Below are 13,210 nucleotides of genomic sequence, written 5' to 3'. Positions count from 1 at the left end.
TATCCAGAAATATGAACATCCCACATGATCATATTAGCATAATTGATTTATCCTTAAGATAACTTACATGCTGGGACAATGTAGCACTTTCAACAAATCCTTTGATCTGACATGTTGGATATTTTTCATAAAAACAAAATTCAAACAAGTGATATAAACCATTTATAGTAGCAATACACATGAAAAAATTTAAATGGCTTAAAATATTTCAATATTGGTATATATAGAAAGAGCTTTATAAGCTAAGAAAGAATCTTTTTAAATTTTTAAATCCAATTAAAATGAAGGAAGTTATGACTATTTTTATGCCTTGCACGTTTGGATATTTTCCCCTCTTTAAGACCATATGCATTTTGTCACATTTTTTTGCACTACTTTTTCAGTAAAAATGCTATATCTTTGTTAAAACACAAGACTAAGCAATGAAATTTACCATATAAGTGTACTTTTTGTGCAAGGAATCTGAATATGCTACTGAAAATCTCCAGAAATGAATGGTTTCCAAATAATCTGCAGTAAATTCACATAAATATGCTGCGATTGCTTAAAAATGCCATGTATTCATTAAAAGAAAAGAAGTTAGAGAACTCAAAGTCGAATTGTAATGCATTTTATGTGCCAAAAACTGAAATCGAAATTTAGGATTGGTTAAAAATGAATATATTGCAATATTTCTTTGGTATTATTGTAGATTAATACCTTCTGTTATCCCTCCCCATCTGACCACCTCTCCAAAATATGTGATTTTACCTTTATAGACAATTGCATGTGAACAACTTGAAAAACTTTAATAAAAGATAAAAAAAAAATTATTTTAGAATTTAATGTAAAATGATTTCCCATTTTGAATCATTCAAGCGTTTTAGGGCAGTTACCCTCCACCCCTTTTTCCTATGATAGATAAATCCTGGGTGTTTTTTTTTTGTTTTTTTTTTTTGTTTTTTTTTGTTTTGTTTTTTTCTAAAAGGCGATTATGCATGGTTTTAATAGGGTCTTTGTGCAATTATGAGAAGGTGGAGAGGTTGCCACTCTGACTTTGGGTTAATGATAGGGCTAAGGAAAATTATGTATGAACATCCTGAAGAGTTGATAGAAACAATAGAAAACAATTTTAGAATTTAGAGTGGGGGTTGGTTTCACATAAATGTAAAATAATTCACCATTTCAAGACGATCCTAGTGTTTTAGGACAGTTGACCAATTTATTTTTTTATGGGAGATTAATCATGTGCACTTTCTTTAAACGTTTTTTATGCTTTTTTTTTTTTTTTTTTTTAACGCTTATATTAGTAATACACACGGACGAAAAAACGCTTTGGGTAATCACAGATTTCAAGGTAGTTCTACTAAAATAGCCATATTTTTCAAACCAAAGCACTTCAAGTCTTCAAATTATTACTGTTTTGTTCGGAAATGAATATACTTTCAAATGAATTAATAAATATGAACGAACATTATATATTTTAAGAGTTTTAAGCAAATAAAGTGATAAAAATGTGAACGTCATAAAATGGCGTTTTCGGTAAGAATTTGTAATGACCCTCCCTGTTTTCTAAAGGCCCGTACCATGATTGTATGAAGAATTTCATCATGAAATTTAGGAAAAAAACAGAAGAGGTGTTAATCTTAATACTGTCAAGTGTCCGATATTTTTGACCATTTCTTTTTTTGTCGTATTAAAAATAAGACGAGTATCGAACATTTTGAAAAAAAATTTCATCGGACACCCACTAGTAAGTAAATCATTCTTTTTACTATCTTTATCAATTAAAAGTATTATTCTATGTTGAGTAGGACCGCGGTAATTGATAATAATTTAAAAAGACCTACCCGAAAAACAATGTTTCTATTTCTCGAGTTTTGTCAAATAAACTTAGTATTAGTAGCAGCAGCTGTAGTCATAGCACAGTATAAACAACACGCATTCTTTCATTTTTATTCACGAACGAATTATGAAAAACATGAAAATATGAATATAAATGTTCTGATATGTTTCATTAGGGCTATTTTGTTATCAGAATAACATTAGTTTAGAACTATTCGGTTTTCAGAATATATAATAACAACCAATTTGGCATTATGAATCCATTATAATTTCTCACATTTCTGGTCAAATTTAAAAACATGGTTAAAAAAAACAAAATAAACTTTTGTAGATATATAGCTTGCATGCACTTTTATTCATTGCATTAGTTTTGAACAGCGAATTAAAACAATGTTTTACTGCGAACAGCCACAAATGTTTTTTCAAAATCAAAAGACGTATGAAAATCTTGTTTGTATTACTATACACATAGATTCGAAAAAGTTATCAAAAAACAAATATATAACAAATAAATGTTATCAAAGGCAAGATAAGTTACTTTTCTACCTAACTAGATATGTTTTTAGTGTTTATATTTAATGTAACATGTTTATTCAGCTCGAAAAAGTGTTTACCGATGTATTCGAAAATTTAAAATGTCGACTGACTCTGTTTGAGGCGGTAAGTTTGGGAAAATGAGTTATAAATAAAAAAACAGGCAAAATACTGTTAGAAACTCGCACAATATATGTTACCGTGACATAGGCGGATATATATTCGGCAAGATTTTAACAGTATTTTGTCTAGTTTTTTATTTTTAACTCATTTTCCCAAACTTAGCGTGTGAAAGAGATAGTCGGCCGCCATTTTTAACTTTCCAATACATTGGTAAGCACTGCATGTTTTTCGAGCTGAATAAACATGTTACATTAAATAAAAACACTAAAAACATATCCAGTTAGGTAGAAAAGTAACTTATCTTGCCTTTGATAACATTTGTTATGTATTTGCTTTTTGATAACTTTTTCGAATCTATGTGTACAGTAATACAAACCCCGTTATTTATTTTCTACTTATTAAACGAAAGGTATTTTTACCACTTGCTCCAATGTAGTATAAACAGCCTATGGAATAAACACCTTCAACCTCGAAAATAGAAATCAACAAATTTATGGAATTTTCTTCGAAATTTCGTAACGCAGATTTTTATTAAATTAAAATTAAATATAACATTTGCTGACTTATTTACCTGTTAAGTACACACACACAATATATATATATTATATATATAACTTTCTAAAACACTCTTTAACTCTAACAATAACACTAAGTTCGAGTGGCAAGCCCCCACCAACAAAATACCTCTGTAAGCCACATACAAGCATCTAAAATAAATAAGCAAACAATAGATCCTTCATTATAAAAAAATGCACATGAAAAATAAATTGGTCAACTGTCCTAAAATGGTAGAATGGCCTGGAAATGGTGAATTATTTTACATTGAATTTTTGTGAAACTAACCGCCCCTCCCCCTCTAATATTGTTTTGTTGTTTTTGTTTCTGTCAAGTCTTCAGTATGTTCACATAATTTTCATTAGCCCTACAATTAATTCAAAGTCCGAATGGCAACCCTCCCCATATTCTCATTGCATAGAAACCCTCTTAAAACCACACATAATCCTCTTAAAAAAAAATAAAACAAAAAGCATACAGGATTTATCTCCCATAAAAAAAAAAACAGTTAACTGCCTTAAAACACTAGAATGACCTGTAATGGGGAATTATTTTACATTAAATTCTAAAATTTGTTTATCTTTCATTAAAGTTTTTCATGGCATTTCATACATAATTGCCTAAAAAGGTAGAATCACATTTTGGAGAGGTGGTCAGAAGGGGTTGGGTGGGGTTAAACAGGTGTTAATCTACAATAATACCAAAGGAATATTGCAATATATTCATTTTTAAATGGTCCTATGTTTAGATTAAAGTTTTTTGTACATAAAGCACATTACAATTCAACTTTGAGTTCTCCAACTTCTTTTCTGTTTATGGATACATGACATTTTTAAGGAATTGCAGCATATTTATGCACATTTCTGCAGATTATTTGGAAACCATGAACTTTGGGAGATTTTCAGTCATATATTCTGATTCCTGTTACAAAAAGTACACTTATATGGTAAATTTCGTTGCTTAATCTTGTTTTAACAAAGATATCACAGTTTTACTGAAAAAGTAGTGTAAAAAATGTGACGAAACGCATATGGTCTTAAAGAGGGAAAATATTCAAACGTACAAGGCACAAAAATAGTCATAACTTCCTTAATTTTAATCAGATTTTTAAAATTTAAAAAGATTTGTTCTTATCTCATCCAGCTCTTTCTATGTATCCCAATATTGAAATATTTTAAGCTATTTCAATTTTTTCATGTGTATTGCTACTTATATGAGCTCACAGAGGAAGTTAGTTTAGTGGGGAGCTCTGCCACTTGTACTTAGCATTATTGTTAAGGCTAAAGGTTTTAGGAGGAGGCTTGCCACTCATACCTAGGATTAGACATAGAATTAAGCGAGTTTTTTTTTTTTTTTTAAGAGGGTGTTTGATACCTGTTGTGAAACTTTACAAGAATTATGACAAACAGACAAAAATAAATGTTATTTAAAAAAAGTGACGTCCCTCTAACAGAAAACATGATGCTTGGAAAAATATCAAATAGTTTAATTTTATTTAAATATAAAAAAGAAACCAGTTTTTGCTAAAGCTGACAAATTGTAAAAAATTTTGAATTAATGTTATTTTGATTTTTAATTACATTTCATGTCTTTTCCTACCGTTTTTATTTTTTAACTGAGCACCTCCTACAAATATTTAAATATCGATTATTTTTTTTTTTTTTTTTAATAATCGGGTAGATTAGTTTCCATTCGATAATAATTCACTGAAAACATTTTTTAAGGGACGAAAATTAGAAGTGTGTTACCGTTCGTACACGTGAACCAAAACAATGATAGTTCACATTTTCGTTTGTTAAAATATTTTAAAATTTACTACTACCCAATTTTTAAAAATATTTGTATGGATGATAACAAAATAGCTCTAACTAAACATGTAAGAATTTCTTTTATAACCAGATTTTCAATTAAAAAAAAAAAAATCTATTTGGAATAAAAAATAACAAAAACAAAACGGCTGTTTACACCATGTTATCGCTGCTGCTGCTGCTGCCGCCACTACTATCACTAATACTACAGAAGTCTTAATTCAAATTCATAACGATTTTTTCGGATATTATGTTTTTAAATTGCTACGTATCACTAGAGAAAACACTGTCCAATCATCTTTTTAACAAATAAACATAGTAAAAAGATTGTTTATTTAATAGTGAGTGTCCGAAGAAATTTTTTTTTTCAAAGTTTTCAATACTCATCATTTTGAAATCTTTTTTTTAACACAACAAAAAAAGAGGTGTCAAATGAATTTCGGACACTCAAAATTGTTAAAAATGACATCTCTTTTGGATAATTTCCAAATTTCATTAAAAAATTCTTAGCAGAAACACGGTACGAGTGTTTACAAATCAGGGAGGGTCATTACAAAATCTTACCAAAAATGCTGTTTTATGATATTCACATTTTTATCAATTTATTTGCTTAAAACTCTAAAAATATATAATGTATGTTACTAATTCATTTGAAAGTATATTCATTTCCGAACAAAACAGTGGTATTTTGAAGATTTAAAGTGCTTTGGTTTTTAAAATATGACTATTGTAGCAGAAACCCCTTGAAATCTGTGATTATCCAAAGCGTTTTAATGGCCATGTGTATTGCTATTTATAGGTACACGCTTATAAAATTTTGTGTTCACGTGTCCAATAACTCAGAAGTGGTTTACAGATACAAGTTTGTCATATTCATTACTTATTATGACATCACTAATATTTTTCTTTAATTTTCTTCCAGGATATCAAATGTCAGTGAAGGGCCATCTGCAAAATTCCTTGTTGAGAATGGTAAGTTATTAAGTTTATAATCTTTCTATATGATTGGAACTGGCAGTTCATTTTTTTTTTTTTTTTTTTCCATTCCTGGAATTTTAATAGATCAGATTTGAGTCAAAACTACAAGAACTGATTTTTATTTATTTTTTTTATTAAAATTCTATTAAATAATTTTTCCTAAGGATACTTATTTTTTGCATGATCCATAAGTATATGAAAAGGTTTTTACTTGGAATACAATTAAATAATTCAATTTACCAAATTTCCACTACTAATGATTATTACGATATTGTCCCATTGACTACCATACACTTATTAACTCTTATCCTCGAGTGGCCTCCACGCCTGATAGTTTAACTTCAATACTTCAAACTGTTTTTAAAAAGAAAATAAACAAAATGGCATGAAATAGTTTATGGACTTGCTTGTTAGGTTAAAAAAAATATAGTACAAAAGTTATGCACATTCATCCCATATTTTTTTAAAACAAACCTTATCAGTGGTGACCATTTCTGGCCAATGTTCAAGAGACATAATTCAACAGAGAATAACTTAAAAACTTTTTGTGGATGAGTTATAAGAAAAAGATAAATGTCTCCACTTATAACATTGTATATAGGCAGAAGAAAATAAAATCTTTTTATGATTTGATGTTTTTTTTAAAATCTGGCTTAATTCATATGTTGTGTGGCAGGGGACTCATTTTTAAGGATGACGTGGACATATATAACGGGGTATACTAATGGTGATGACAATTCTTATGGAAGACATACAGTTCTTATATTTCTTTTGGAGACTTCGTATTAACAGTTCTTATAACACAGAATGATAATAACATTTATATATATTATATCATGACGACTACTGTAACAATTCTTTCAAGTTTCGTATTAATACAGACTTGGTGATATATGAAACAAGTTCTTAACACAGAGGAGGGGAGATACATAATCTTCGAAGGATTACACAATGTTCATTATAAGATGATAAACGCAATTATCTTTCGTTCGTGATGAAGAATAACACAAGACAACAGTTACAAACATAATGATGACTTCTTTATTCATCTGATCGGCCGGTCGATGACGTCAGGAATTCAGCTTGGATCTACATAGTCTAATCTTCTACCCTTCGCCTCTAAGGGACTCTCCTCTCTAACTGATTCTCTCAACTCTTGGCTAACCAACTGACTCACTGACCTGTAACTTCGAACCCTTAGATCCCTATATTGAGAAATCTCCTTCGCTTATGACGTCAAGTGTGTTTACAAACGTGACTAATTTTCACGTGGCTTTACATATGTTTGTCCAAACACACTTTTGGCAAACAAAAGAATCCTTAACATATAACTCTAACCTATTTTTTAATAAGATATTTTTAATTTGCATTGCTCATTCTTTTAGCTGACATTTTTAATATTCCGATTTCTAAAAGAATGGATAATCCACTCTTTTTTCCGATATAAACAATATTTAACTATTCTAATAGAATTTAACAACAGACTAAATTTCTAACATTCCATTTCTTAACTTTGCCTACAGGGTTCGATTCTAGGCTTATCTTAATCTCATTTTCACTTATCTAATATTCTTATTTACATGGAAAGGGAACAGCCCTTTTCCATGTAACACATATTCTGTTATTTATATCTTTCATAAAGGATAGGACATAGTCAAAAGTAATGAGAAAATCTACTTATACATAATTTTATCAACTCGATATAATAGAACGGTTAAAAAATTAAGTTAAAGGGGTCAAAGAAAGTGTTGCTTTTGTCTGTATGGGTATAGACAAGAGTTTGTGAGATTGTATAAGCTATCATTATATTTAGTAGTCGATGACTAATTGTGTTTGCTGTGATGCCTGTAGCTAAGCTACAGCTAGGTTTACTTATCTGCAATGTCTCTGTAAATGTAGTTTTATGGACTGAGAAAGATTCGTTTGACAATTTGAGCCTCGCAATGACAGTTGTGCTTAGATTCTCTCTCAAGTAGCTAACACCAGCAGGTGCTCGGTTTCTGTAGTCATCTTTTCTGATTGGTAATCAATTGAGATTGGATTTTTGATAGAATTGATAAATCAGTATTATTTCAACTCAAACATTGAATATTTTAGGGAGATTGTTTTTTTGCTACTACTGTTGGAATAGGAATTACACATACATATATATATATACATATTATAGTAAGTTATAAAATATGTATGGCCATTAAGCTACACTGAATAGTCCGTGTTTCATCCACTCTAGGATTCTTCAGGCTTAAGCCTATATATTATAGATACAATAATTATCCACTGGCACGTGTTTCACGTTACTATGGCTTATTAGCATGGTTAACTATGCCAGAATTTGAACCCATAATCACAAAGCCTGCAGTTGGATGCATTAACTGCTATGCCATGAAATGACTGAAATTATAATAGTTTATTGTTTATCAAGTTATGTCATGATAAAATCATTACTAAAAATGTATAAACAAAAACATTACAACATGATTAGCAAATAAACTAGCACATAATTTCCATCAAGCACTTCATGGCGTGGCAGTTAACACCCTCAGCTGGGGGCTCTGTGATTGTGGGTTCAAATCTTGCCATAGTAAGCAAGCTTATGAGTTGGAATATAGTGAGACATGTGGAAAACTATTTTATCTATGAAATAAACAAATAAAAAATATGTATATATTTCTGTGTGTGTGTGTACAAGGTGCCTTAAATAAATTTCCAGACTTTTTTGTACAGACATTTAAATTTGTTGTGGGCTTCAAAATTCAGTGTTATTGCTATACATCTTATGAGATGACTAACCAATTTCTATGATTTCAGATTCAAATGAACAGCTACTGCAGAAATTGGAATACACCCTACTAAAGCTTGATTATCACAGCTGGTGAATTTCAAAATGCAATCTGGACATGAAGACAATTTAGAAGAATGATATGCAATAAAATTCTGTTTTAAACTTGTAAAAAAATGCCTCAGAAACGTCAGAAATACTTCAGACTACTTTTGGACCATCTGCATGAATTAAGCATCAATTTTTGAGTGGCATAAGAGATTCAAGGAAGGCAGAGAATCTGTAGGGGATGATGAAAGGTGTGGGAGGAGTAAGGAAGTCACTTTGGCCAAATAAAAATTTCATGTATAAAGATCGTTGTGTGTCTATAGAGACAATAAGTGCACAGTTTGATGCTAGTGTGGGAACTGTGCACACAATTATTTGCAAGGAACTTAAGATGCAGAAGATTTGTGCAAAGTTTGTTTCAACTGAGCTCAGAGGAAATCAAAGAGAAAGACGTTGTCATGCCAGTAAGGAGATGGTCGAGCTGATCAGTTCAGATTCCGCAGTTCTTGATGTGCCAGTGATCTGTAATGAAAGTGGATCTACTTCTAAAGAGATTGTCGTCATGAGACAATTAAGATGAAAGAGGCTGTGACGAGGATCATTGACACGCTCACACAAGAGGACTTTCATGGGGCTTTCCAAAAATTGTTAGAATGGCGCAAGTGCATTGTAGTCGGAGGCAACTAGGGTTTCATGCGTGAACCTTCAATAATAGTGCCAATATGAAAAAAATGTCTGCAAGCTTATTAAAGGCACATATGTAGTTGGATAAAACTCTGCTAGGCTCCAGGGGAGCTAATCGATACCAATAAAATTATCACTACAAAAAAATAACTATAAAAATATTACAACATAGCAATATATATATAATTTTTTGTTTTCTTGCATTTTTAACATTTTTTTTTTTTTTTTTTTTTTTTTTTTTTTTTGCAGTACATACAATGTGTGAATTAAAGTTAACTGGAAACTGTTTAAAAGGATCTCGTCCATTGCTTTCTTTTGATGAGGTAAGAATTGTTCCTTTGTATATTATATGGAAAATCTATATCGAACCCTATGCATATTTACTAGAATTATATTAGTGTCTAATTTTTAGGTTACAATTACAACCATGATTTTCTTGGCCTTTTGGTCAAGATCAAAGTGTAGTATCTGTTCTTCAGATGCTGCACTTCATTTTCTTGTTCTCTTTCGGTGGAGGAGAAATCCTTCACGACTGAGACAATTTTTATTTTTGTACCTTTTCTCCACGTTAAAAAACGACCCTGGTGTCTAACTCTGTCCCGTGGGGAGGCATAGTAAATAGGTACAATTACAACCATGAAGTATTATGCCCAACTAATGTGTATACTTGGTGTCTCAAAATATTTTATACTTTTTTTGTTGAACGTACATCTTTGAGGTGGCCTTAACGACAAGAATAATAGCCAGCTGTTGACACAAATATCCTGCAAGAAATACATTCATTCACTAAATAATTTTTTTAGACTGTGGCATGTTTTATGTTTTTCTTAATTCAGAGTGTCCCTTTCTGGGGAGCTCAGGGCTCACACAAACTTGAAAAGTCCTTGAATTTTAACTTTTGCTATGAAAGGCTTTATTTCTATTATTATTTTGAAAAATCCTTGAAAATTTTATTTTCTATTTCCAGTAAAAATTTGTGTCAAAATATTAAAAAGTAAGATTGAAATAAATACTGTTAAATTATTAAAGTATTAATAAAAAACCATTAAAATATTTTTTTTAAATATTGAAAATAAAATCGAAATACATTGTTTTGAAATTGCATAGTATTGTAGATGCAAGAGTTACGTTCCATTATTATAAAACAAAACTCAGGATAAAGGGACCTAACTTTTTTTTTTTTTTTTTTTTTTTTTTTTCGGGACCCGATGGCCTAGTATTCAAATATCACAAATTTTTTTTTCTCACTTATTTTTTTAATCTTTTTTATTTGTTTTGTCCCCCTTCTCCCCCCCCCCTCCTTCCTTTCATCTGTTTTGACCCCCCCACCTCCTTCCTTTCCCCTCTGTTTTGTCCCCATCTTTTCGTTCCCCTCTGTTTTGTCCCCATCTTTTCGTTCCCCTCTGTTTTGTCCCCATCTTTTCCTTCCCCTCTGTTTTGTCCCCATCTTTTCGTTCCCCTCTGTTTTGTCCCCATCTTTTCGTTCCCCTCTGTTTTGTCCCCATCTTTTCCTTCCCCTCTGTTTTGTCCCCCTTCCTTTCCTTCCCCTCTGTTTTGTCCCCCTCCTTTCCTTCCCCTCTGTTTTGTCCCCTTCTTTTCCTTCCCCTCTGTTTTGTCCCCTTCTTTTCCTTCCCCTCTGTTTTGTCCCCTTCCTTTCCTTCCCCTCTGTTTTGTCCCCCCTTCCTTTCCTTCCCCTCTGTTTTGTCCCCCCTTCCTTTCCTTCCCCTCTGTTTTGTCCCCCCTTCCTTTCCTTCCCCTCTGTTTTGTCCCCCCTTCCTTTCCTTCCCCTCTGTTTTGTCCCCCCTTCCTTTCCTTCCCCTCTGTTTTGTTCCCCCTTCCTTTCCTTCCCCTCTGTTTTGTCCCCCCTTCCTTTCCTTCCCCTCTGTTTTGTCCCCCCTTCCTGTCCTTCCCCTCTGTTTTGTCCCCCCTTCCTGTCCTTCCCCTCTGTTTTGTCCCCCCTTCCTGTCCTTCCCCTCTGTCCCCCCTTCCCTCACTCTTTGCCCTATATCCCCTGCTCTTTCCCCCTACATCACATTTTCCCCTTTCCTTCCCTTCCTCTTTTCCTCTCCATCCTCTATATGTTAATAAAATAACACATTCCATAAAAAGAAACTAAATTAAATTGTGAATAGAAAAGTACATTCACCCAACCGTGTTAAATGTGGCCATGCATAACTAGCAAACATTCCTGTCTTAAGAATATTTCAAATAACATTTTTTCCATCTGCTAACAAAATCTTTACTTTCAGTTTTACTAAACCTTAAAAGCTGTTCAGATTTTCATATTTAATATTTGCAGCAACATTCCAATCTGATACTGGTGAAAGTATGAAATGCAGTTAAGAATTTTATTTCTCCAATCATTCTTCTACTTTTATTTAATAAAAGTATAGAATAGTTAACAATTGAGAAATCTTAAACAAAAACAAATAACTTCTACTAAAGACATTAAAATTTAGTTATTTACAGACCCATACACTTTTAAAGTATGAAGATGTATTATCACTGAATTTATTTCTGTTGACTTATTGACACATGAAAAACAAAGTGGCAGTTGATTTATGAAGATGGTCGCTTATCTTTTGGTAACTTTGTGCTGAAAGTATTTTTTTTTTTTTTAAATACTTACCACTAACTCTAAGTCGAAGAGGTGGTTTTCCACTTAGAGTTAGTGGTAGAGTAAAGTTTTTTTGTTTTTTTTTTAACTATCTTTCTGCATGAAGGTATCCGAAGATAAGTGACTATCTCCAAAACTCAATGGACGCTTTTGTTTTGTTTTTTTTTGTTTTGTTTTTTTGTAAATAAGTCAACTAAATTAGAACACTCACAGAGATAATGAATAATTCCATTAGTTTCCACATTTTAAATGTATATAATAGTTTCAACTTTTAGTCTGTGAGCAACTTTTTCCTGTAGGAGTATCTCAAAAAAGTTGCATCAACAAACCTGAAACTCTACAGAAATGAAGTCAAAGAAATAAATTGATCTCCAGTTTGTTATGGATGTTTTGAAAATGGAAACCATTTAAAGGATGTTTTTTTTATAAATACTTTTATTTTTGTACATTTTTGCAAACCTTGTCTTCATATTATGTTTAAATTCCATTAAAGTACCATAAAAAATAAAGAATTTATTAAAGTTAAAAATCCGTTAACCACTATGTATTTATGTGTGAATGAGATATATTTATATATGGTACACTATAAATTATATCCACAGTCAAACGTTGCAGCTCACACACTCCATGATAGCCAACAAACTGGATAGCTTGTGAGCTGCAATGTTGCTGGACTTTGAAAATATTTATATCATCTCTGACATTCTGAAAATTCTAATATATATATATATATATATATATATATAGTCTGTTTGTTATACAAACATTATTGGTTACAAATGTGTATACATGTTTCAGTAGAGTCCCTATTTAAAGAGACCCACCTTATCAGACTAAAGAAGGAAACTGAGAATCACAGTTTAATTTGTTTTGTATATAAAGAAATATTCTGGGGTGGATTATACTTTGAAAGAAAAGAGGGGTGTGTATAGTTTATGAATGTGGACAGTAGATGTCTTTGGAGGGAGGTATGGTAAATAGGGGAAGAGGAGGGAAGTACGATTCGGCCTGGTCAGGCAATCACAGCGGGTGAGGTACTGGTTTAATTTTAACCAGACGGTTGTCTGTGTTTGCTTTGATCTGAAGTAATATTATACCTTCGTCAGCGCTGCTTCTCTATTTTAAGACTTCATGGCTGGTTTTTCTATTCGTGTAGCATATTCCTTATATATTTATTTTATTTCTCATTTTTTATTAATTCATTTATTCCTCGTTTTCTCTTATTTATTTATTTGTTTGTTTATTTATTTCAATATAAAA

General features: G+C 31.4%; 1 protein-coding gene and 1 pseudogene across 1 annotated transcript in view; both read left to right on the top strand.

Annotated features, from left to right (window-relative positions):
• Window positions 1-13,210, top strand: part of LOC145259636 (ribosome biogenesis protein BRX1 homolog) — a 67,124-nt gene that overhangs the window by 25,287 nt on the left and 28,627 nt on the right. Inside the window, exons 5-6 of the mRNA XM_080117293.1 lie at window positions 5,767-5,816; window positions 9,583-9,656. Of these exons, the coding sequence (XP_079973419.1) occupies window positions 5,767-5,816; window positions 9,583-9,656 (124 nt within the window). The remainder of the gene's footprint in view (window positions 1-5,766; window positions 5,817-9,582; window positions 9,657-13,210) is intronic.
• LOC145264367 (U2 spliceosomal RNA) lies at window positions 9,761-9,988 on the top strand (annotated as a pseudogene).

Source organism: Euprymna scolopes, chromosome 3 (assembly GCF_053919585.1).
Source record: "Euprymna scolopes isolate OS-2025 chromosome 3, ASM5391958v1, whole genome shotgun sequence".
NCBI lineage: Eukaryota > Metazoa > Mollusca > Cephalopoda > Sepiida > Sepiolidae > Euprymna > Euprymna scolopes.
The sequence above is the reverse complement of the archived record's forward strand: the minus strand, read 5'-3'. Positions and strand labels throughout refer to the sequence as shown.